The 25956-nt window shown below is 36.4% G+C and overlaps 2 protein-coding genes across 7 annotated transcripts; one reads left to right on the forward strand and one right to left on the reverse strand.

Annotated features, from left to right (window-relative positions):
* Nucleotides 1-1071: 1071 nt before the first annotated feature.
* Nucleotides 1072-15001, reverse strand: FBXO45 (F-box protein 45). 2 transcript variants are annotated; one of them, XM_039850510.1, is made up of 3 exons: nucleotides 14564-14984; nucleotides 8351-8707; nucleotides 1072-4228 (listed from the first exon to the last, which is right to left on the reverse strand). In XM_039850510.1, exons 1-3 carry the CDS (start codon nucleotides 14885-14887, stop codon nucleotides 4043-4045), a joined length of 867 nt encoding a protein of 288 aa, XP_039706444.1. In that variant the 5' UTR covers nucleotides 14888-14984; the 3' UTR covers nucleotides 1072-4042. The 2 variants fall into 2 exon arrangements, with proteins under 2 accessions (XP_039706444.1, XP_039706445.1); XM_039850511.1 differs by lacking the exon at nucleotides 1072-4228 and adding an exon at nucleotides 5617-8260 and having other exon boundaries at nucleotides 8299-8707; nucleotides 14564-15001.
* Nucleotides 14611-25679, forward strand: WDR53 (WD repeat domain 53). 5 transcript variants are annotated; one of them, XM_039850505.1, is made up of 3 exons: nucleotides 15206-15348; nucleotides 19834-20329; nucleotides 25052-25673. In XM_039850505.1, the coding sequence occupies exons 2-3, from the start codon at nucleotides 19850-19852 to the stop codon at nucleotides 25643-25645; spliced, it is 1074 nt and encodes a 357-aa protein (XP_039706439.1). In that variant the 5' UTR covers nucleotides 15206-15348; nucleotides 19834-19849; the 3' UTR covers nucleotides 25646-25673. The 5 variants fall into 5 exon arrangements, with proteins under 5 accessions (XP_039706443.1, XP_039706441.1, XP_039706439.1 ...); XM_039850506.1 differs by lacking the exon at nucleotides 15206-15348 and adding an exon at nucleotides 15367-15447 and having other exon boundaries at nucleotides 25052-25679; XM_039850509.1 differs by lacking the exons at nucleotides 15206-15348; nucleotides 19834-20329 and adding an exon at nucleotides 14611-14731.
* The last annotated feature ends 277 nt before the right edge of the window (nucleotides 25680-25956 follow it).

The raw sequence follows: 25956 nt of genomic DNA on the forward strand, positions 1-25956 counted from the left end.
AATAACGGGAGGTTAATGTTTGTTTTAACTTTTTATTAAGAAACTAAAGGAAACAACAGAATTTCAAAAAATTAAAATACAGAATTCTAAATTTGATTCTAAACAAATATGAAATCTACACCAAGAACTAAAAATCAGAGTTTACCAATATTTAAGAATAAAGGGGAAAGGCTAAAATGCATTCACAGTCGTTATTGTTTCCTTATTAGACTCAGAATTGCATCCCTTTCCTTTGTGCTTCACTTGGACAGGACACAGAAAGAATTTCTTTCTCATCCATCTTGCGTTATTATATAGTAACTTCAGAGAAGCTTATGTCTTCCTACACAGTTCTCTGTTCCTTCAGCAAATATGTGAGCACCTGCCTATTGGGCCAAGACGATATGGGCATAAAGACGAGCCCATTAGAGATCTTGTCTTAAGATGTTCAGGGGAGAAAAGACTCTAACGAATAATCAATAAATAAATTTATACACGATATACTATCACATAGATTATATCGTAATATCACATAGATTAAATATAGATAAAATATAAAAATAGGAAAATTCCAAGAAGGGAGAGGTTACATTCAGCTAGAGGAATTGAGGAATGCTTTGTGAGGATAGCATTTGGATTGGGTCTAGACTGTTCCTTTAAGGAAGGCTTCGAAGTGGTCCCTTGATTTCTGGAGAGTAAGCATCTCAACATTAATTTTTGAAACTTAAGTTTCTATCTCTTCACACTGCTCATTATTTAAAATCATCAAAAAAATATTAATATTAATCTACATAAGCAACAGTTTGGAGGCTTAAAAGTTAAATATAATACCTACTATATGGTTTAGGGCTCTGTTATTTTCTAGTCTTTTCCAGGTCAAATTATATCTAAAAGGCATAAGATGTCTAATTGTTGAGCCATGACTTTTAAATATTCACCTGGGCAAAACCTACTTGCTTTAGGTGCCTTCTTAAGTCTAAACGTAAACTTACATGAATAAAAATGAAAGAGATGAAATAAGTGGCTTAATATTAAAAAATCAGATTAAAAAGTAACAGCAACTATAAAATGATATATATTTAACCACAGAACTCTTTGTATGAAATGTTTTAATGAATTATGAACCATTGATCATTACAGACTTTAAGCCTTTAATATTTCTTCTTTCCTATGTAAAACCAGATAATTAGAACAGCCTATCTCAAGTATGACAGAATACTACAGTATGAATGGGAGTAATAGTAATGTTTGCTTTACACATCTCATGCTTCACGAAAGTTAAGAACCAAAGGGAGTGCTCCCGGCTTCTCATGTCAACAAAGCAAATTCAATTATACATTTTTCCTGCTTAGTTTCAGCTGAAATACACTACTTTGCCTTTCACTAGCACTTTTATCCATCTCACAAGCACCTTCGCATTATTTTTTCTACTTTCAATATCCTTGTGAGGTAGTGAAGGGAGGGAGCAAGGATTTTTTTTTTTTAATTTCGCAGATGAGAAAACTTAAGGTGAATTTTTAACTCAACCTTGGCAGCATATTGAAAATCATCTAGGAAGTTTTTTTTTTAATCCTTATTGTCATGTCTTATTCCAGACCAATATCAGAATTTTAGGGTATAGAACCCAAGTATCAATATTTTTCAAAATGCGCATGACTCCTAAGTACAGCTAAGGTTAACTATTGATTTTGATGATTTATACTCAATCTTCAGGTGCAACAGTCTTCTACCTAAAAGCTCTCTCAGCACCAATAAAAAAGAGATTCCATTTCCTTGCACATTGTAGCAATTTGCTTTAATATTCTGTATAGCTACTATTGGTCTCCAGTAACAAATTCATTTATCAGGTTATAAATGAAGGCTCTTCATTCCCCTAATGTTCGTGCTAAATATGAACCTCCAATTTTATAATGTTAGCAAATGGGATATTAGAGAATCTAAATCTTTAAAAATAGCTTGTTAAATATTTAGGCAATTATTTGATTCTAGGTTCAATACGCAATAACCATGTGTTTCTGTTTTCCACTCAGCACCTTCAAAACTTTGTTACAAAATGAATGTCTACTAACAAGGCAAAACGTTATAAACAAAACTCTGAGCAAAAGTTCTTGGAATTGGCTGTACCACAACCTAAAAAAGAAACAAGTATTTAAAGGTCTTTATAGTTTTCTAACTAGCTCAATCTTCATCTTGAACCAGTTCTTTTTTAAATTTTGTCAAATTGAGTCAAGAAAAATCAATTTCTGTAGCAGCTATAGTCTCTAATACATGTAACATATAATTTCACTATGTACTATTAAATATGGTTTCCAGGAGTTTCTTCTTGACATAGATGTCGAAAAGAATCTTTAACAAATTTCATCTTTAAGCAACATAACAAATACATAATAAATATATGTAAACCTGTCAGGTGGCAAAAATAAATCTTTGTTCATGATTCAAATCCCCTGCTTCATAGGAGTACTGATAATCCTAACTCTTAAAGAGCAGCCCAAGAACCCCAGTCAGCTGCTTGCTGTCCCTAATTTTATTAAAGACAAAATATACATACAGCAATAACCTAAAAAGTACAAAGATTCCACTTGCCTTAGTCAGTATTTATCACAAAGATGTATCTGACACCATACAATTTATACTTTCATACAGAAAGATGTTTGTTTCTCTTCTAACAAAAGAAAATCTCAGCTCATGTATGTTGGATTATTAATTCAAAGGAGTAATAGTGAAATCAAATTTATTAGTCAAAAATTCAGAATAGGAATTAATGTTAAACTCTTCTACAATGAAACCTTCAAAATATTGCCAACCTGAAGTTTTCAGCACAAGGTGTTTTATTCCAAGTCCCATGGGGGCAATTATATATACTGAGATTAAGAACATTCTTAACCTGAGTTCAGGTTGGCACTGTTCCTGGTGGGTGAGTAAACATTTTCTTGATAACCCCAATGAAGAGTCTGAGGCTTAGATTGTTGCATGATGTAAACAATATTAAAATTTAAAAAATTATAATATCTACATTATAAAGTTATAAAATAAAAGGACCATTAATTGATTCTTTTCCTAAGGTCTGTGAGTAACAGCTTTCATATTTGAGGCCTATAAAAGCAAATGGCAATGTCTGTGTTGTCATGAGACATTTTCTCAGAAGGCCAAAAAATAAAACCAGATACAAGATGCACATCATTATTATTACTGATATACGTATGATTAAAAATAAATTTGCCTTCCCTCAATCTTTAGCCAGGAGATTAAAGGATTTTTACAATAATTTTGATCATTTTTTTAAGAAAAACAGACTATAATAGCTATGGAAACTGTAAACTAAATATAAAATAAGCCAATACAACATATCTCCTCTTAAAATCCTCTTCTTTGTAGTTACCTAATTGTCTCTAAATGTTATTTTAATTTTGTACCATGTAGTGGTTTTTAAGAAATTGGACTAGAACAAAGCAACCCCTTTGTCCTGTTTTTGTTTTTTTTTTACAGTTGTTTTTACACACATATTTGTATATACAACTTTTAAAATAGCTGCACAATTTTACATCTCACTGTTAGAGAAGTGCAGTCCAAGCAGACCATGCTTCTCAATATATTAAAAATATTAAATAAAACCCAACCAGTTTCATACATTTCTGATAGTCAAGCTGGCTGGAAAAAAGGGGTCTGGAGAAAAAACAGGCAGTTGTAAAACAGGATCAGTCTTTCTTCACAAACACACTACTTAAAAATCTTGCTATTTCCTTATCTTATTCCTTTTACAGCATCTCTAAATTCTCACCTTAAAAGTTGGAAATAACACATTGCTAACTTACAGACAAAATCTGTTGCAACATGCATATGTCAACTGCCCACTCAACCAACTGCAACCCTGAGGATTTTTCTGGCCCAGTAGAAAGAGGAAACACTAAGATAATCTCTGCTGTAGAGTTGCTTCTCCAGTTAACAATTTCATGTTTTCAGGATGTTTCTTGGGCATGCATGTATGACACTGTCACTTCATGATTCTACTTTCCACAAGAAGATATCTCCTCTACTGTCTTTCATCCCAAGAAAGCCACTGTCATCCATCCAAAGGTTTTCCAAGGTAAACCAAAGTCACTTCTGTGTTGCCATATACAGCGGAAACTGCTGGATACAAGCAGGCCTTGGGAAGCCCTCTAAAGGCAACCCCCAGGAACTCATATCCACGTTCAAAGGCTAAAGTCTTATCTTCCATGTCCAAGATGACTCGAATTCTTTCTCCTATCTGCAAATAGATAACAAATGAAGGTTAGAAGAAAACCCACCAAGGGCATAGATAGAAGAAACATGAGACAAATGAACAAGTTGAAAATATTATTTTGGATATATACCCTAAAAGTTATCTAGAGAAACAAGGAGAAACTTCGGGAAGAAAATATATCAATTTCATTACAACTGCCTGTTTTGATAATTTTTTTTTAAATTTAAGACTTGCATGGGATCTACATTTAATACTAAAAATTTAAATGTTTCCTTTGAATAGTCTCCAGATTTTATTTACTCTTTGTTAAAAGGCTTTTCTTAAGTAGGTTACCACTAAAAGCTATAACTTGGTACAGCACTTTACCAAAAAAGACTTTCTAAATAAACTTTTCAAATTACTATAGTAGGTATATGTAAAATAGAATGTTATTCATCCATAAAAAGAAATGCACTTTTAATATATGCTACAATATGGATGCATCTTGAAAACATTATGCTACATTAAATAAGGCAGACACATAAAGATAAATATTGTATGATTCTACTTATATCAGGCACCTAGACTATTCACATTCATAGTCAGAAAGTAGAACAGAGGTTACCAGAAGCTGGGGGCAGGGAGAGAAATAAAGAGTTATTTTCTAATGAGCACATAGTTTATGTTGGGGATAATGAAAAAGTCTGGGGTATAGATAATGGTGATGGTTATACAACGTTGTGAATGTATTTAATGCCACTGAACTATACACTTACAAATGGTTAAAATTATAAATGCTGTATATATTTTACCACAATAAAAAAGTTACATATATACTATAATAAAATACTTACATAGCCTTTAAAGTTTACAAAGCAGTTCTATATACAATGTGGAACTTACATGGTCATAAAAAGCCAAATCTGACTACAGATTCTAAAGATGCAGAATAGGCTTATTAAATAGTCACTCTGTAGATCACTGCTCTGAAACATCTGTTCGTTATAAAAACAGAAGCACTGATTGTTAACTAAACTGAAAGCACAATATATCCAGTTATTTTCCCATTTGGAAAAGTAAGCAAAGAAATAAGGATGTTTTATCTTTATAATTTGCACCTATAAAAGGCTGAAACATCTATATACTTGGAGGCAGAAAGTCCTAACATTTGCAATAAAAAATAATAATTTAATACTTGCCAAGTATAACTCCTGTTGTTATTACTTTCCTTCACTGTATTTCCTAACACAAATAACTACTAATATCTGCTTTTTTTCCACCCTTTGCCCAACTCACGATTAACCTATACCCCATTTTATAGACCCAAGAATATCCTACTCATCATATAACTACTGTACCATCAAAACATGAAAAACAACAAAAAATTAAAAATTAATATCTTGTTAGATATTCGTTTTGTGCTTTGTTTTATCTTTTTTTTTTTTTTTTGATATTGACATCAATCCTAGGAGTTATCCTTATTTTACAGAAAATGAAACTAAGAAGACACTGTCACTCCTGGTGAAATTTGCAAGTTTGCTTTACTTTTGTTTGAGGATACAGTATGCACACAGTATAGAGAGCAGAAAGCAGAAGTCTTACTAACTTAAATTGTCAGAGGGCAATACTTGGAGACAGCAGAGTAATTGGAAACTTAAGAAGTAGGAACTCTAGAAGCAACGGAACCACAAAGAGGATGAGCCCCCAAATCTGGGAATAAACTCTGCCCAAATCCAGGTGTGACCACTATACTACACAGATACAGAGGAAACCTCCAGAGAACCAGGCTGAAAAAGTAGCAGCTAGAAGGCCCCACCTCACCCCCTTAAAAAAACAAACAAAAAATTGAACGAAGACATTAGCTGCTACACAGCGTGGTGGAGACAGTTTATAGCTTTAGTCTACAAAAATTAACTGCCTGCTAGAACAAGAAAACTTACACCCTTCAGAAAAACAAAGCAATTTCTAGAGGAACAAAACATTCCAGATACTGTGCATATTATTGATAATGCACAGTTTTCAATTTAAAAATTACTGGATATGAAAAGAAACAGAAAAGTACAACTCATACTCAGGGAGAAAAAAGAAGTCAATTGAAACTGATTCCAAGTAGGCCCTGATATTGGTAGGCCTCGATATTGGATTGGCAGACAAAGACTTCAAAGCAATTATTATAAATATGTGCAAAAAATTAAAGAAAAATCTAGTATTGATGAATGCACAAATAGAGAATCTCAATAGAGAAATGGAAACCATAGAAAAAAGAACCAAATGAAAATTCTAAAGCTGAAGAGGACAATAACTAAAATTCACTAGCCCGGCTTAACAGCAAGAAGAAATAGCAAGAAGAAAGAATCTATGAACTTGAAGATAAAGCAAGAGAAATTATCCAATCCAAAAAAAAAATAAAGAAAGAAAAAAAATTTTTTTAAAGAAAATAGCTTCAGAGGCACAGAGACAAGGACAATATCAAGCAGCCCAACAATTACATTAAATGTAAATGGATTAAACAGTCAAATCAAAAGGTAGAGATTATAAGATCAGGTTTGGTAAAAAGCAAGACTCAATTATAGCCAGTCTAGGAGACTCGTTTTTAATACAAAGACAGATTAAAAGAAAAAAGATGGAGGAAAAGAGGTACTTTGCAGCAATAAGCATAAGAAAGTTGGAATGGCTATATTTATATCAGACAAAATAAACTTAAAAGTAAGGCATATTACTAGAGTCAAAGTCGGTCAATTCATAATGATAAAAGAGCTAATAAGGCTGGGAGATATAACAATTATAAATGTATATACACCTAATAACAGAGCTCTAAAAACACATGAAGCAAAAACTGACAGAACTAAAAAAAGAAATAGATAAATTAGCAAGTACCGTTGGAGATTTCAATACTCCTTTCAGTAAATGACTGAACAGGAGAAAGAAAAATCAGTAAGGATATAGAAGACTTGAATACTATCAACTAACTTGACCTATCATTTATAGAATATTCCATCCAACAATAGAATATGTGTTCAAACACACATGGAACACTCATCAAGATAAGTCATATGCTGGGAAGAAAACAAATCTCAATAAATTTAAAAGAACCGAAATCATACTAGAGTTTGTGTTCTCTGAAAAACAAAGACTAAAGGACTTTCACTATAAAATCACCACAAGACTAGTCATGGACTTTATCTTCAATGATTATTAAGTCTAGACACCCTTCTAGGATATTTGCAGAGACTGAAAGGACAGTGAGGAAAGGATTCTATGAAAGAAAATCCTTCCAGGCTTTTCTATCTCAGGAAATTGAATATATTTTTAGTTCTACTTTAGTATGCCTGACTTGAAGTCATTACTGAGGCTAGAGTTTTCAAGCCATACGTTCCTATGAAATATGCACTCTATAATTCCTTAAAATTTCCAGTTTCTTATCAGATTGTGTTTTAGACTCTGCTGAATCCATGGTAATCATATACCCTTTATAAACAGGAACTATAATTTTGACCTAGAATCAAATAAGTATAGGTAAGACTAAGACGAAAAGAATTTAAAATGCAAAAGTTTGCCTGAACTTTCCTGTCTTTATAGAAATCAGTGACACCTTCAGAGGCCACAAACAGATTAATTAAGTAGCAGAGGGTATGTGTGTGCATGCACACAGGTGCATTTGTGGGGGCGAGAGGTCTAGAAAAAGTAGATTTGGGTGTACCAAAACATAGGAAAGATGGCAATTTAAAGCATGAGTTGGCAAACTATGGTCCCTGATCCATATCTGGCCTGCAGCCCATAAATAAGGTTTTACTGTAACACAGCTATGCTCATTCTTTACATATTATCTATGGCTGTTTTTGTGCTATAACAACAAGAGTTGAATAGTGACAGAGACCATATGGATGACAAAGCCAAAAATATTTACTATCTGGCCCTGCACAGAAAAAGTTTGCCAACCCCTGATGTAGAGAGCAAAGATGACTTGCTCAAGGTTGAATATGTATTAGGAAACAAGTACTGAGATAATAGAAGATTATCAGAGTAGCAAAGAAAGGACAGTTACACCATTTAATTAAAAATTACCAAAAAGACATACAAAGCTACTATATTAAATTTTGTAAATTTAAAACAAATAAAGGCATGATTTGACAAAGGCTCACATCTCAGAAAACACCTATTTCTCACCTGATATTTTGGTGCATTGTTGCACTGTGGAAAACTGCCATTGACTTCTCCATTATGAAGTAGATTATTGTCCACCAGATTCCAGCCCCAGCTTTGGTCATCACTGCCCAGCAATGCCACGTAACCTTGGCACTGCATGGGAGCCCGTTTTGTGGCAATTCCAATCACTGCCACAGTGCCTAGAGGGCCCTCCCACCATACTTCCCATGCATGGCGGCCCTCACTGAAACCAATCTTGGTCCTTGCACCATCAGTGCTTTGAGCAATGGGGTTTCGATGTAAAGTAAAGCCATTCTTCTTAATGTAGACATTCCTGGAGCAGTCATTAGTGCTGAAGGCATGCTGGAAAGCACGTACCTGAAAAGATGAAAACCAGACCAAAGAAACAGAAGTTTGATATTTCTTAAATATTAAAAAATGCCTAAACTTTAGGCTATGTGTTTTTAAACAATAAAGTTATATATTTCTAAATAGTACAATACGTATTTCTAAAAAATAGCTAAAGTTTCAGGATGGGATACTAACGTAACATTTAAAATAACTGCCAACTATTTCATTGTTGATAAAATTCTAAAACGTAATATTATTTCTCCAAATAGGCTTCTTAAAATGTCAAATACATATACACAAGAATCTTTATATTTTAGAGATAATGCTGAAATGTTTATGGATAAGATGATATCAAGGAATTGCTTTGAAATACCTAGGGTTGGAGCAGGATAGTAGGTGGGGTAAACATGAAAACTAGATTGCCCATAAATCATTAATTGGCAAAGCTTGGTGATAGGTATAGTTAGTCATTAAACTATTTTCTCTATTCTTGTTTATATTTGATATTTTTATATCGAAAAGTTAAGAGAGGCAGTTTTCATGTTGGCAATGCTGCCAGCAAAAGAATATTTTAAGTAAAATAGGAAACTTAGTCATAGCAGCTCTAAAGTTAATAAAAAATTTTAATAAACACAAACTATCTTAGATCCTTGGCCTCCTTGCTAGACATCACTCAAATAATCCCCTAGATAGCATCTAAATTCAACCACTAGGATTTATAGAGAGCCATTAAGAACAGCTGTCATTGGCAGACAGGTTAGCTGATCTTCAGTAATTATCAGTTTTTTAAGCTTCCAAAATACAGACTGTATGAAAATTGCCACTCTGAACAAATAACAATTTCTCATGTTATTTGGTTTTGGTTTGTATGTTTTTTTTAAATACCCTACTTTATTCAAACTACCCAAAAGCAGCCAAAGGCTAAGACCCATTGCTTTAGTTAACTTGCGATATCAACTCTGGAATCATAGAATTTCAGTGTTAGGAAGGATCCTAAATGTCACCTAGTTCAACTCAGGGATGAGGACATGGACCTAAAAGTCAACAGCTAGTTTGAGCAAGAACCCCAAAGAGAAGTCAGGTATCTAGTACCCTCATCCAGTGTTCATTTACTATTAGTCAGTACTCCACTATTTCATTATTGTGCTTCAGAGCAGAGAAATTTAATAAAAAACAAACAAATCCTGCTTGTTTCAGGGATCCCATGTTTTCACAAGGAGGCTGTAAAACTGAAGCATTCCTAAATTTTTTCCCTATCTGTTCCTATTTATAATACACTTTTAAGCACCTAAAAGATCAGAATATAGGATGAAAAGGGGGAGTAAAATGTCCCCCAAAATTTATGTACATCCTAAATAACTCAAAAGACTACTATCAAGACAATTAACTCCTTATTATAAAATATTTAATTAATTCTTACCTATGCCTATCTTCAATTCTTATAAATTCCAATTGCTTTTCCTCTAACCTTATTCTCGTTGTCATACTGACACTGTTGACAAGCTCTTCCTCAAAGATCTATGACATCTCCCTATTACCTTGGACTATCTTTTACTGTATACTTTTTTGGTGACTATCCTACTTCTGCTCCTAAATTCTCTAGATCTCGATCTTCAGTCTTCTACCTGAATTCTTCCAGATATGTCATTCTAAAACAGTACCTTTATTACATTTCATCCCAGTTCAATAACCTTTGATAGTTCTGTACTACCATATGAACTGTAAATTCTGCCTGGCCTTCAAAGCCCTCCAGATGTGGTTCCTCCTGTTTCTAAGTTCGTGTTGTTCTCCTTGTCTGTGGTATCATACCTGCTTTCCTTCTCCCACATATCCTCTAAGACCGGCTCGTCTTACCACCTCCATGAAGCTATTCTTAACCAGGACCACCCAATCTCCCTGACTTCACTCTCCTGAACTCCTACCCATCATAGTCGGCACCATGCAACACTTAATTCTGTACACACCCCAACCACTTGATTCTAGTAAAAAATATATCGCGAAAAATATGATCTAACCTAAATGAATCAAACCTCTATAGGATATACAGAGGATAGAAGAGCATGTTAAGCAACACCATGGGAATGAAATACACAAAATCCAGACTGAGGAAAACTCTACAGGGTAAACAACCTGGTTTCTTCAACAAATAAGTTACTAGGGTAGGAGGTAGGGAGATGGAGGGTGAATTTGTAGACTGAAATAGCCTTAAGAGACATATCAACTGATTGCATAGAAACATTATATAGATCTTGATTAAACTGAAAATTAAAAATAAACATCTGAAATTTATGAGATAATTGGAAATTTGAACACTTTGTTTTTTATATTATAGTTTATTTCTTTATACTTTAGATATGATATTGTGATTATGTTAAGTGTCCTTATCTTTTAGAGATGGATACTGAAAACTTTAGGTGAAATGGGAAAATAAATCCATGAATTAATCTATAGTTCCCGTCTCACACTCTTATGCACAACCTGGATGTTAACATTATGCCAAACAACTTTAAGACATAGTTTAGGATCTAAGTCTGAACTTTAGAGAATTATAGTTAGATGCTAAGTATGACTGGAATAATTGATGCTATTTGGTGACATGTACAACATGAACTTTTAAAAAGAAGACGAATCCTAAATAGACTGACAACTCCAAATACTTTCCAGTTTTATGCTATCCCAAGCCTGTTCCCATACTTCTCTGTTACCCAGGCTTCCTGGTAATCCTGATTCTTCCTTCTTCCTCATCTTACTCACCTAGTCAACTAGCTGTCCGCCATGTAGATCTGTTCTCTGCAATAGCTCTCCTAACCATTCCCTTCCCTCCTTTATACACTTGTTCACACATTTGTTCTATACCTTAAATACCTCTGGTATAGGCACTAACCCTTGCCCTCTCCAATTCATTTTATGGCTTAGTTTTTCTAACACACAGCTCTTACTTTGTCACTCCTCTGTTCAAACTTCTGTGGTTTCCAACTGCAGAACGAAGCCCAAACTGTATTTCAAAGACCTCTATGATACATCCAGTTTCAGCTTATCTGTGCATATTTTCTACTACTTTAATTCAATATAACTATTTTATATCTTTAGCCGCTCCTGTAAGCTCTAAACTCTTAACAACTACCTATCTGAAATCTCCTGGATATCTCAAAAACAATGTAAATTCTACTCTACAGAAATTGAATTCATTCCTCCTAAATCTATCTAGCCCGGGTGATCGCTCTATTATGTAAGCCAGATATCTAGGAGTCATCCTTAACACCTCCCTCTTCTTCACTCCTAATGCAAATCTATTGCTAAGTCTTATAAATTTTGCTTCCTAAATCTCTCTTAAATTTCTCCCCATCTGCTCCACTACTTACTTCCCAATTGATCTACCCATATTTCTAAGTTTCTCTTCAACTTGTTCTCCATACTGAAGCTAGAAATCTCTTAAAAATGCATAATAATCATATCACCAATCCCCACACTCCTAACCCCCTTACTTACAGTTTAAAAAGGTTTCCCTATAGAAGTAGGCCCCAACCTACTCCTTCTGTCTTATCTCAAACCTACCTCACCTTTGCTCTCTATGCTCCAGCCACACTGAAGTATTTTTTTGTCCTTCATACTCATCAGGTTCCCTCCTGGAAGGCTCTTCTCTCCCCGCTTAATCGATTAATCCTTATCTTTCAGGTCTCAGTTCATGCTTTATGTCTTCAGAGGACTCCCCTGACCGTCCTAAGTGAAATCTTCCGTTACTGACACTCAGAGCACCATGTCTCTCTCCTTCACAGTACTTACCGCAGATATGATTTCACAATTGTGATTATTTGATTAATATCTATTTTCCCCAACTAGATTGTAAGGCAAGGCATCCATAAGAGCCTGTGTCTGTTTTTATTCACCATTCCATCTACAAAACTAAGCACAGTGGCTGGCATTCACATATTTTTTAAAATAAAAATACGGTATATGCTGTACAAAGCCTTTGCTTTCCATTTGTCCTGCTTTTCTTCAGGATATTTCCTATTAGTAAAATGTTCAAATCCTCCCCATCCTTAAAGTTCAGCTCAGATATAATCTCAACCTCAAACCTTCTCCAATCCTCCACTCAACTTGCAAATCTCTTTCACTGAACTTCTAGCATATGTTTTTTTAATCTCTAACAGGAGCAATTTCTACCATGTGTTAGTTATTTCTACACATTTTTTTCTCCCCTATTAGACTGAGGGCTTCCTTACTAGACTATCTGACTTCTTTTGAATTAATCTTTTTATCCTCAAGATATTCGAGAAAAGTCCTCCAATGTCTGAATGCTATTAGTATGCCTACGATACTTTCAGTGCTTGTAGTAGAAAGACATACAAAATACTAAAAACTTAAGAAACCTAAACTATCTACATAAGGATACAAAAGAAATAGGTAACACAGGCTGCCTCCAAGAAGGGAAACTGGGTGGCTGGAGGACAAGGGCAAAAGGAAGACATTTTGCTTTTTTTGAATGTTGACTCACATGAACACATTATCTATTACATATGATTATATGACTCTTGAATTATGTGAACTTATCTATTATAGAACAATTACCAAAATGTCTCAATTTAAAATAAGTAAAAACAATAAACTATGTAAAAATAAAAAATAAAACTTATGAAGCCTATACGTTTATTAGGCAAAACAGGTGCAATCTTCCTCACTATACTATGTAAATTACAGCTAGTATCCACTGAGCATCTACCAGGTACAAATATTGTCGTAGTAAATTAACATGTTATTTCACTTAGTAGGAAAAACTTGATCATATTTAACAGCAATATTCCTCATTTTATTTAACTAAAACCTTCTTTATTACAGAAGAATAAATTTTACATCTATTTCACATGGGAAAGTTTATGTCTTACCTCGATCACCACTGGCAGTCTAGCACTAAAAAGAGATGTTTTCCAATTTTAATTATTAATGTATTTTTTATGTTTACCACATTTTAAGTCAGCCTTTATCCTCTCTCATATACGCTCTTGGTGACTGCTATACTTAATAGCTGTTATCCATCTAACTGAACTCAAGCTTGAGGCCTTTTATTTATATCGCCTGAAGAATCCTCTCAGCCCTACTGTATCTGTTACTTGACATTTATTTGTATATGAATGTAGTAATATGTACGAGAATCTAGAAGAAAAAAAGGCAGCAAGCAAAACCGGAATTCTATGACAAATCGAACAGATGAGACATACCATCAAGGCGAAACTAGGAAAAAGTTGGCAAGAAAGTAGCCACTTAATACTGGGACAAGGCAGTATTATGACGGTTAAGAGATGCTGAGGGGAGTCTGGGCTATGAAAGCCTGTATCTTGAAAATTAACAGGATGCCTAGGACCACACTCACTTATAAGCCTGAAACATAGTGGAAGGAATTAAAGAAGACCTGGGTGAAAACAAAGAAAAAATAGTTCTAAATCAGAACTTGGAAAAGATGAGGTAAAATGTGGGATGAAAACGAAAATCTTTGAAATTAAGCGGATGTTAAGGCAACAGAGATATCTAATAAAGCCTATTTGAAGGGTAGGGGAAAAAATGAGCGTATTAAAGGTACAACAATGGGGGTGGTCTGTCTTTAAAGGGAAAGACTGTGGAAAGTAGAATGAGTGATGGAAAACCAGGGATGGGAAAGCAACTGGTCCTTTAAAAAGTGTATCACGGAAGTGTAGTGGGTTAAGGAGCAGAACTTCAATCCAAAGAGAAAAGAATCTTCATGGAGGGGTGAGGTAAGGTATTGACCGGTGCGGTGGAAAGGCGGGATGGTGAAGCGAGGCGTCTGACTCAGAAGCTTAGATGAGAAGCGCTGAGAGCGGTGCGCAGGAGCGGGGCTGAGGGCAGCGGCGTAGCTCGGGGCTCCCTCACCTTGGCCTTGTAGCTGGGCAGGTTGCAGAGGATGTCCGTGCGCAGAGCCTCTTCTGCCAGGCTGCGGGCACACAGGCTCCGCCACACCTCGCTATTCTCATCGCCGTGCAGGCAGCGGTACCAGTGCTTGCAAACCAGGGCGCAGCTCCGCAGCTCGGACAGCTCCAGGTAGGAGAACACCAACTCCAGCACCCGGCTGGGCAGCCGGCCCCCGGCCCCCGCGGACCCAGAGCCCGAGCCGGAGCTTGCGCCGCCGCCGCCGCCGCCACTGCTACAGCCAGCGCCGCCCGAGGCTGCTCCAGCCCCAGGGGCCGGGGCCGCCATCGCCTCACTAGCCGGCCCGAGGGCCGCCGCCGCCGCTTCGCCCCGTCTCTGCTGGGGAGGCCAAACCTCGCCTTGAGACCGGAGCAGCGCGCTCACCGCCCCTTTCACAGTCAACCGTCCAGCCCTTCCACCACTCCCGCCCCTGCTCAGGGGCGTCCGCCGCGCGCCCCGCCTCACTGAGGGCAGACGCACCAGCCGTATGGGCGTCCCCCGCCCCTCCCCCGCGGCTCAGCGCGGGCGCCGGAACCGCCCGACTAGCACGGCTTCCCCGTGGCGCGCCCGTGACTCCGCCATGCGGGTTGAGGGCACGAAGCAAAGGCGCACGCCCAGCTCGTTCGCGGTTCCTCTCAGGCCCGGATGTGACTGTTTGGCTGAGGCGCCTCGCACCCTACGCTACATGGGATTGGGCGCCCGTGGGTGAGGTCATTACGAGGCGCCGAGGAGGGAAGCGGGAAGCGCAGGTATGAGGCTGGCGCCGGTGGGCTCGTGGCTGGCCTCCGGTGCCTTTTCCTCTTTTGCGGGTAGAGATCCCGCATTGGCTTTCCTAGGCCTTTCTTCCTGTGAGTTTCCTTCTGTCAGCTAGGTCCCTGCCTCAGACTCCAACCTAACGCATGAAATTTCCCTCTCTAGCAAATTCCTGGCTCCGCAACCTTCGGCTTAAGTCGGCTCTTCTTCCTTTACATTCGGCAGATGAAGTCTTATTGGTCAAGCCCTCTTGTTTTCCCCAAGTATCGGTACTTATTAGAAAGTGTGACCCAGCGTGTATTCGGAAAGTAAGGTCGCCGCATTTGAACCCCCCTCCCCAGCAACGTTTGATAACCTTAAAGTGCCGTTTAAGTGCTTATTAAGTGCTACATTCTTTTGGGCAAAATGTAGCCTTTTTCAGTCTTTCCTGTAATCCCACCGATTAGTAGGCGGGTTAAGGCAAATGTGTTTTTATTTAGACAGTCCGATGGGGAGAATGACGTAGAGGCTAAAATTATACGTGGCTTCTTGGAAGAGAAAGAATTGCAGCATTATTTGGTCACGTTTTCCTAGGTGGCCCAAAAAGTTTTCGGACAGCCTTTAAAGTGTGACGAATGTTTAATAGGAGAAAATAACTATAATGTGAGCCAGACCCTGTAATGAAGTCCTTTACGCGGGTTTTTATGTAACTCCCAAAACGTATCTGAGGTAATTATTATAATAATAGGCTTCACAGATTCCCTAAGTAGTCAACCCCATTGTCTTGCCTTTATGTAGTAAGAAATCATTCCAGAAACTCCTCTGTTGTTCCCTAGTAAAAATAGAACAGCCACTACCTTCTCTACTCTGATATATAGTGTTTGATTATTGCATTCCCTTCCCAGATGTTTTTTTCCAACATGCTTAGTAATCCAGATTCTTTTCATTCTTGCTAATGCCAGTGGCGCAGCCCTTTAGTCATATTGTTTGCTATCCAGCTTCAGATCAAGACCAACTTTGGAAAACCAAAACATGTAAAGAAAAGTTGACCTATATTCATTACAGTGATAGTAACTATATGGTAGTGTAACCTCAGACTGCAGTTTTATTAATTAATTTTTCAGCTTTCAACCATAGGACATCCAAGGAAGGAAGATCAGCTTTTTCTGGAAAGACACTTACGTTTCATTTAAATCTTCAAGGATGAGTAGAGTTGATGCATCTGAGAAGGGGCAAAGACCCAGGCAAAATGAACAGCTTTAAAGTCACACTTGAAAAGAACAAGTGGATATATGGAAATATGACTGGAGCAGTGTTTAGAGTAGAGCTCATTCAGTTATTAAAGATGTTGGCCTTTATCCTGTCATAGTATAGGGGAGGTAGAGCCTTTCAAGGAGCTGATCAGACAATTTTGGTGCTAATCTACTCCAGTTAGTTAGGTGACTTTTTGCGGGAAAGTACCCGCCAAGTGGCCCAGGTAGAATTTCAAAGTAGGAAAAGATTTTCTTTATCATACCTCCTTTTCTTTATACAGATCTTTTACCTACTCATCACCCTCCTGACCATGCGCCATCCCTCAAGTTCAGTATCCTCATTCTGCCCTCTGGCTGTTTAGAGCTGCCAATTGTTGTACTCCACCCTTTCTAAAAATGCTCTCAAAATACCCCACTCTTCCCCGCCATCCCAGTCCATGATCTCATTTGGTGTTGGAAGGAATCTCTATTAGCTAATTAAAGTAATTCACAATAGGATATGATTAATTGTGCTTGACACCTTTAGGCATCTGTGTATGAGAAGTTTGACTTGATACCTAAATGTGGGGACAGTGACACCTATTTCTGGTACACTTTCCAGTCTCAATAAGAGAAAAACAAGAAACTGGCTTGATACCTTATTTCTGAAAGTTTGTTTTGATTTAACCCAGATTTAATTACATTTTTCCCACTACTTTGTACCACAGGTATCTGATTAACACTTTTCAGTGGTGGTCTTTGTGTTTTAAATAATAACAAATTTTAATTTTGCAGACAAACAAGTAATTTCAGGGGCTCTGGTTGAATCACAGATCAATACTCTGCATGATAAATGTTGATTGACTAAAAAGCTTGTTTTTTACTAAGGCACATAAAGGTTAAGGTAGAGCTGAACTTGGTCTTAACAAGATTAGTAGACTGAGAGTTACTACTGGTGTCATTAATAGAGAAATTTACAGAAACTGCGTTGTCTGTAATAGTCCCTTTAAATATAAAATCCATCTGTTGCCTGACCTCACACTTTGGGGTGAAGCTTAACCAAATGTGTGTTTAAAATTGAGTTAATCTTTTCCAGAAAAGACTCATATTAGGAAGAAAACCTGCTAAAACTTTTGTCTGCCAGTCAGCATTTACTTAGGTCCTCTGTGGGTAAATTTATGATGGAGAAACCCTGCCTCATTCTTGCCTTAGAGAAAACCTAAAATCCCAGCAGAGATCCAAAAAATTATATGCACACAAAATCCTAAAGCTGTAGAGGGTGGACTTCTGGACTTTAAAGTTAATACATCATAGAGAAAATAAGTGATCAATATTCTAAAGATTCATAACAAAGTTAAACAAAATTATTTGTAATTTAAATGACATTTTCAATAGCTAATTCAAATTTTCATATTTTAAAGTATGATATTGTCTTTATCACATAAGTCAATAGTCACCACAGATGACAGTTCCTAAGCCTAAATGATATTAATATCTTTTATTTTATATTGTGCTAAGTGTCATTTTTTTCTGACATTTGCCAAGAGTCTTTGTTATGGTAGAAAATTATTTAGCATTTCAAAACTTGTCAGCAAAAATCAAACCACCGGGGCTCCCTATCTTTACCTCCCTGTGAGTCATTTCCTCTCTAAACCTCTCCATTAAAACTTACTTGTTTCAGTCTCTGTATAATTAGTTTCCTCTGTATACTAATTGAGTGCTTCTGCTAAGATTAAAAATATATATCTTTTTGTATTTTTGCTATTTTGTTGTCTTTATGAAAATTGCTATCTGATTTTGTGAAATTTCTGTTACTTTGATTACTAAGAAATAAGTGATTTTTTTGCAGTCTAGTTTGTGTGTGTGTGTGTGTATGTGTGTGGCTAAAAGTGGGAGGAAACAAGCTTTGTGTTGGGAATAGAAATTTTAGGAAGATTGCCAGATTACTTTAAATGATTTTTCAAACCAATATTAAGAAATTTATCTCTGTATTATTGGACTAATTTCAGGTATTGTATCTGAAAATAGTAAAACAACTACAACAATTCTTCACTAGATAAATTCACCTTTGGCTTGTGAAATGAAGAATTAAATTTAACCAAATTGGTTTGCTTCCTTGTGTCTGGCCACTTAAAGTTGCGTAAATTGCCTTGATTTCCGTTTTTGCTTTGCCCAATAGGCAGTTATAGCAGGGAAGTATGTGGCAATTTCAGTTTATAGATCTGGGATGCCTCGCATATCAGGAATCTAAATTTTGTGCATAAGTACTATTGCATAAGTGCAAGTATGTAATAATGTGATTAAAAATTTGTGAGTACATTTAAAAGCAGTTATGCATTATTAGTAGCTTTTAGTCATTTTCTGTACTTTCAAAGAATACTAACCAGTATAACTATTGTTAAGAGAAATTGTTAGAACAGGGTCTTCATTATTTGAAAGTTTGGAATCCCTTTATATTGTATCCCATGTACAAACCCTAAGGTCCAGGTAACCAGCTCTCCAGAAGAGTTTTGGTTTAGTACAGGTTCTCAAATTCTAGCCTGCATCACAATCATCTGGAGGACTTATTAAAACATTGCTGGGCCCAACCCCAGTTTGTGATTCAGTGGGTCTAGGCGTTCCTAGGTGATGCTGATGCAGCTAGTCTGGAGACCATACTTTGAGGACCATTGGTGTAGTATAAGGAAAGTGATCATTGTAATATTCGTTTAGTGCTCATTATGTACCAGGCACTATTAATATTGTCTCGAATTTTCTCTGATTCTATGAAATGGATGTTATTATTATGACCCCCATTTTATAGAAAAGGAAAGTGAATCACAGAGAGGAATTTCAGTTACTTGCCCAGTTATTCATCTAATAGGTAATAGAGCTATTTAAACCCATAGTCTAGTTCTAGAGCTCATTCTCTAAAACATTCTGATAAAAGATATAACCTGATGATTATGCAGCCCCCTTTTAAAAAGAATTTTTTCTAATTTAAAATATATACAGTATTATGTGAGCATCACATCAAAGACTGGAGAACCAGGTGTACCTGGGTTGCTGATTGCAAGGGAAGCCCATTTAGGCATATTCCAGCCAGGCGCACAATAACCCTGTGTTCAGCTAGACTTTTGTAGACTTTGTCTTCAAATGTTGTTTTTTTTTCCCCAGTTTTTTAGATGTCTTTTTTTTAATATCTAGATGAAATATTACTTATTGCATCTGTCTCCCACCATCAAGTTCTTAAACAAGACATAAGATTATATTCTTTCCTCCTCTTCACAGAGTCTTCTGGACCGTTATGGCAGTCAAGTGGTCTGGTGGACATTCTTCTCCTATCCTCTGCCTGAATGCAAATCAAGAAGGACTGGTGGCTTCTGGAGCAGAGGGTGGAGATCTCATGGCTTGGGGTGAAGATGGGACTCCATTGGGACACACACGCTTCCAAGGGGCCGAAGATGTTACCAGTGTCTTATTCTCTCCCTCCTGCCCAACCAAGCTCTATGCCTCACATGGAGAAAACATTAGCTTACTAGATATCAGGTCTCTCAAAGGTTCTCTGGACCATTTTCATGTGAATGAAGAAGAAATCAATTGTCTTTCATTGAATGAAACAGAAAACCTGCTGGCTTCTGCTGATGACTCCGGGGCAATCAAAATCCTAGACTTGGAAAATAAGAAAGTTAGCAGATCACTGAGGAGACATTCCAATATCTGTTCTTCTGTAGCTTTTCGGCCTCAAAGGCCTCAGAGCCTAGTATCATGTGGACTGGATATGCAGGTGATGCTTTACAAAGAGTACTTGGGTAATTTCTAAATGAGACGTGCTAATAGAATCAAATTATTGATCAGACTAAAGATATCTTGTAATTTTCTATTATCTACTAACATGTCTTCTACTGTGTGTTTCATGCTAACTTGACAAAGCTAACTAGATTTTACTTGCAAAGTAATCATTAATTCTTTAGTCTTCCTTTCTTAATGCTTTAATACTTTCCTGAAACCTGAGGATTCAGCGTTTGATTCTAAACATTTATTTAAACAAAAGGGCTTGCTGAAGGCAGAGTTTATCACCCGCTTTCTACAAACACTGTGTTTTTTTTAAAAAAAAGTTGAAGGGATTAGATCTGTTTTTATTTTAAAATTCTGGGGTGCATTGATTGAAATAATGTATTTTGGTGACCAGGATCAGAGCATTGTATTCATGCAGAGTTTTGAAAGGAACATCACAAACTAGCCCAAATTCAGAGGAAGGCCATCAAGGAGGTATATCTGTCTAGAAACCCCATAATGTGGAGGAACTGGAGATATTTTATTTTTGGTTTTCATGAAGAGGAAGAATGGAATACGCTGGTCTGAATAGAAGTTATTATAGAGAAGCAGATTTTGGTTTAATAAAAGAAGAAAGCTTTAAATAGCTTGAACTTTCCCACAGCAGATGTGCTTCTTGAGAATAAATCTCTTATCACTGGATTGGGAATAAGCACGGCTTCTTTCTGGTGAGCACTTAGTACTTGCCAATGCTTACATATATTAATTTTCATTCTTATCACACCCTGATAGTGATTTACTTCATTTTTGGACATGAGGAAACAGATTCAAATTAAGTACCTGCATAACTGCCTCACTTAGGATTCAAACCTCAGTGTCTCTGACTCCAAAGCCTATATTTTTAATCTGTGACACCAGAGGTATTTAAGTAGAATATCATCAGTAATGTGGTAGAAAAGGTTCTTGGTTTGGGAACAGGTGACTTCCAGAGGGGAAAAAAACCCATTGTTTTTTAATGTTATGTGCCCAGCATTGTTCTAGGCATTTAATCTACTTTCTGAACTATATACAGTATCTTCTAGGACTGTGATTCTGTTAATAGTATCAAAGGTTTTGTCTTTCCACCTTCTTGACCAGTGATATTTACCACTCCCTCCTCTACGCTCCCCACCTCTTAATTTAGAAATAGATGAGGTTGGTTTTTGTTGTCACCGTGACTGCCATTCCCTCTCCCTCAAGTTACTAGTATTTAGTAGGCAGAATCAGCGTAGGTCCTGCGTGCTGGGACAGTCCTTAAACAATAAAGAATTATCCTACCAAAAATGTCTCTATTGCCTATGCCGAGAATTTTTCTAGACTTATGGGGCACAGTGACCCTATGACCTCTAAACTCCTTTTCCACTCCTAGGTCTTAATCAAGCCCTTTTAAACCTCCTACAATTTTCTACCCTTGGTCGTGCAGAAGGACCTACACAACTAGGTGGACATCTGTTTTAAGTAGGCAGGTAGTACAGTGTCTCTTTGACTAGTTGTTCTTTCATCCTTAAGCTATACCAGTTTTCAATCACAGGTTCATTATTTCATTACTAGGCCTGGCAATAAACATTTATGTGTGCAAAAATGACCTGGTATTCTTCAGATTAGGCAAGTAGGCATCCAGAATTTACCATTTTGCATCCAGTTCTAGGCAGGAAGCTTTAGCAGAAGGCAGCTGCTAGAGAACAGTATAGGAAATAAATATTTTGTCAAAAAGGAGGCTTAGGTAATTGCTTGACTGCCAAGAATTGCTAAGTTTGCTGTAGATTACCTTCTGCACTGGGTTATGATAATCACAACAATGACTAAGACAGCACAACCATGCTTTTAAGAAATTATTTCCTATTTGCAACAACATGGATGGACCTAGGGGTTATTATGCTGAGCGAAATAAGTCAGAGAAAGATACATACCGTATGATTTCACTTATATGTGGAATCTAAGGAACAAAAAGAACAAACATCAAAAATAGTCACGAATATAGAGGACAATCTGGTGACAGCCAGAGGGGCGGGGATTGGGGGCTGGAAGGAAAAGGTAAAGGGTTAAAGGAGTACAAATAAGTTAATTGATAGTCACAGGGATGGAGATCATGGCATAGGGAATGCAGTTAGCATTAATGTAATGACTATGTAGAGCCAAAGGGGTAATGAGTAATTGGGGGATCATTTCATAAACTATATAAATGTCTAACCAGTGGACTGTATACTTGAAACTAATAATAACAAAATGCTAAAAATAAATTATTCCCTACTGACATTGAAACTTAATTTCTTCCACAATTTACCTTTTAAAACCTGGTTATCCAGTATTTTAAATTTTAAAAATAGCCTATAGGGGAGTCCAAGAGTATAATTATAATAGTGGCAGTTCTTATCAGGTTGATTTTGAGAGTTATTTCTTTCTGAGCAAATGCATTTTATCTCAAGGTTGGAATTGAATTGCTGCCACACAAAGTAGATATGTTCAGTATACCTATCCTTGTTATTATAGAAATCATAAAAACTATCTTTTGATTTCGATAGATTTAAAATAATTAGGCAAAGCATACTCAAAGAGTCAGGAACCTTAAGAACAAAGTGATTTATTAAGATAATTGAGACCACTTTAAATAGGTACAAATTTTTATATGTGTTAAGGCATAATATTAAATAAATACATGTGTAAGCACCACTCAAATATAGTATAAAAACCTTTGGAAATTTGAAACCATCGTATATTTCTGTAGCACGCATGATTCCTCCCCGTCCCATTTCCACACCTGAAAGTATAGGTACAAAGGTTTGTTCTTTCTGGAATTTGAAAGATTGCTAGTATCAACACTTAAGGATTGGGATGGTGAAGAAGGCTTTTTTTTTCCTTGATTTTTTTATGTGGAGAGAGAGAACTTTTTGAGCAGGGTCACTTTGATATGGTTGCATTCACTTCCAAACATTGGCCAGTTGTCCACTTTTTCTCCCATTGATGTTTTATATGACTGTAAACCCCAAACTCTTGTATTCTTTTCCTTCAATATCTGTAGCTCTCCTTAGGGTAATATTGCATAAAAAGGTGATTGAGAAATTATGAAACACCTTGGAGTATTTGGCAATTAGGAAAAATAAAGCATAAAGAGAATTGTTCCAAGCAGGAACAATTTGGGGATCTTCAGTACTTGAAAATGATCTTGAATTGGTAATCTGGGATGGTTATTAACACATTTAGATGATTTAAGTAAATATAAAACTGTTAAAGGGAGTGGCTCCATAGCGTAGTGGTTAGCACGTCTGCTTTGTACACAGAAGTCCTGGGTTTGCGCCCCAGGTGGATCCACGGACCATACCCTGGGTGCGCCAGGCCCCTCACCTTCAGAGATCCAGTTCTTAAGGGGAAACGTCAACATCCATGGGTCAGGGGTGGAAGTGGATGGGGGGGAATTAAAGGGGAAAAAAATGTTTAAGCTGCTGAAAACACTTTGGGTATAGTTCATGTCTTAGGGGTACAGAAAGTATAATCCAAGCATGAAGGAGCTGAGTGAGAAACTTGTAGATATCTGCCCATTATAGTTAAGCTGGCAGATTTTCTGATATTTCTTTAATTTCAGTTAGTAGTATCTTGGCTTCGCCCAAATACCTATTGCTGGCCACTTAGTATAATTTTATAAATCCAATTCAAAAGGATTTTCAGTTCTTTCCCTAGTAGCAGAATATAGTTATTAGATTTCACTTCTTTTGAAAGTAGGCTGAGTTGACGTAAGTTAACCTTGAATAGAAAACAAATTCTTAATATCACCAGCAATAGTAATCTTGTCAATTCAGATCTATGCTTTTGACTATCTAACAAGGTCTTGCTTATCCTAGTGTCCATTTTAAATTCAGTTATAATTCAGGGATAATACAAGATGGTAAAATAAAGCTGTCTGTTCTCTCTAAAAGTATTAAGAACATTTTCCTTTCCAAATTGCTTACTACAGGAAGAAAATGAATCACTAGAGAGTAAAATCAATTCATAAAGCTTATTTTGTTTTCTAAATGGGTTTTGATTAGCATTTTATTTAAATCAATTTATAGGTTCAAGATCATGGTAGGGAACAACAACAAAAAACCAAATATACCAGGGTATTAAATTAATCAACAGACATGTTTGGAATTTGTTTTTTTTCCAGGCAATATGTTAGGCATGAGCAAAGATTAATTAAATCTAAAAGAACTGACAAGCTTGTAGTATATGTCAGTTAATAGAATAAAAATTAATTATGGGAAAGAGAGAAGTGAAAGGAAAGGAAAAACATTCTAGATTTCAGTGGTATTCCAGATTTAGTTTATTTAGTTGATAGGCATGTAACCAGCTTAGACGAAAATTAATAAATTTCATAATCTATTTTACTTGTAGAGATGAGGGTAGAATGACTTAAAGAAACTGGCAACTGCTTAAGAATTTGTATTACTCTTTAGTGGGTTTGTTAATTGAAAGTTATTCAGGATCTTGTTTTCTAAAATCCACTTTATGGCCCATTGGCATTCTAGTTTCGGTACCAGGGTAACATTCCACTGGCATGTTGTGATGCCATCTAAACTTTTTTAAAAAATATTACTGGAAATGCATCCTACTAATCACTCTTAGACTACTTTGATGATTTTATTAGAAGCAGAATAAGCATGGTAGTTGAGCAAAATGGCTAGAACTCTATTTGACTGTAACTTCCTTTTATTTAAAGGTGATGCTGTGGAACCTTCAGAAAGCCCGACCACTCTGGATTACAAATTTACAGGAGGATGAAATGGAAGAAATGGAGAGCCCACAATCACCTGGTCAACTTTTAAACCCTGCTCTAGCCCACTCCGTGTCTGTGGCATCATGTGGCAATATTTTTAGTTGTGGTGCAGAAGATGGTAAAGTTAGAATCTTTAGGGTGATGGGAGTCAAGTGTGAACAAGAACTGGGATTTAAGGGCCACACTTTGGGGGTATCCCAGGTCTGCTTTCTGCCAGAATCCTATTTGCTGCTTACTGGAGGGAATGATGGAAAGATAATGTTGTGGGATGTAGGCAGTGAAGTTGAGAAGAAACAGAAGAGTCCTACAAAACATACCCACAGGAAGAAAACTAAAAGAGCAACTTATACCAAGCAGGGTGGAAACACTAATGCTTCAGTAACAGATGAAAAACATGGCAAAATTTTACCAAAGCTAAGTATTGAACATGGAGAAAAAGTGAACTGGCTCTTGAGTACAAAAATAAAGGGATACCAAAATATATTAGTTGCTGATCAAACTAGTTGTATATCTCTGTATCCCTTACATGAATTTTAAATTCAATAAAAACACTTGGAAAACTGCAGCAAAACTTTTTAGGTTAAAAAAAAATCCTGATTCTTTGTTTAAAAACTCGTGTAGAATAATACCATTCTGATGTATAAATGTTAAGACATTTGAGCAAAAGAAGATACTTGGATAATGCTTCATATAGTAAATGATATTAAAATTTGAGGGAAGAGAATTAATATTCACTCAGTACTGATCATATACCAGTGACTTTACATATATTTCATTTTTTATTCCAAATCAATTTAAGTGGATGATTTCCCCCATTTTATTGCCACGGGAATTGAGAGAAATGTTCT

The sequence above is a fragment of the Pteropus medius genome, unplaced genomic scaffold, assembly GCF_902729225.1.
Source record: "Pteropus medius unplaced genomic scaffold, Ma_sr-lr_union100, whole genome shotgun sequence".
Lineage (NCBI taxonomy): Eukaryota > Metazoa > Chordata > Mammalia > Chiroptera > Pteropodidae > Pteropus > Pteropus medius.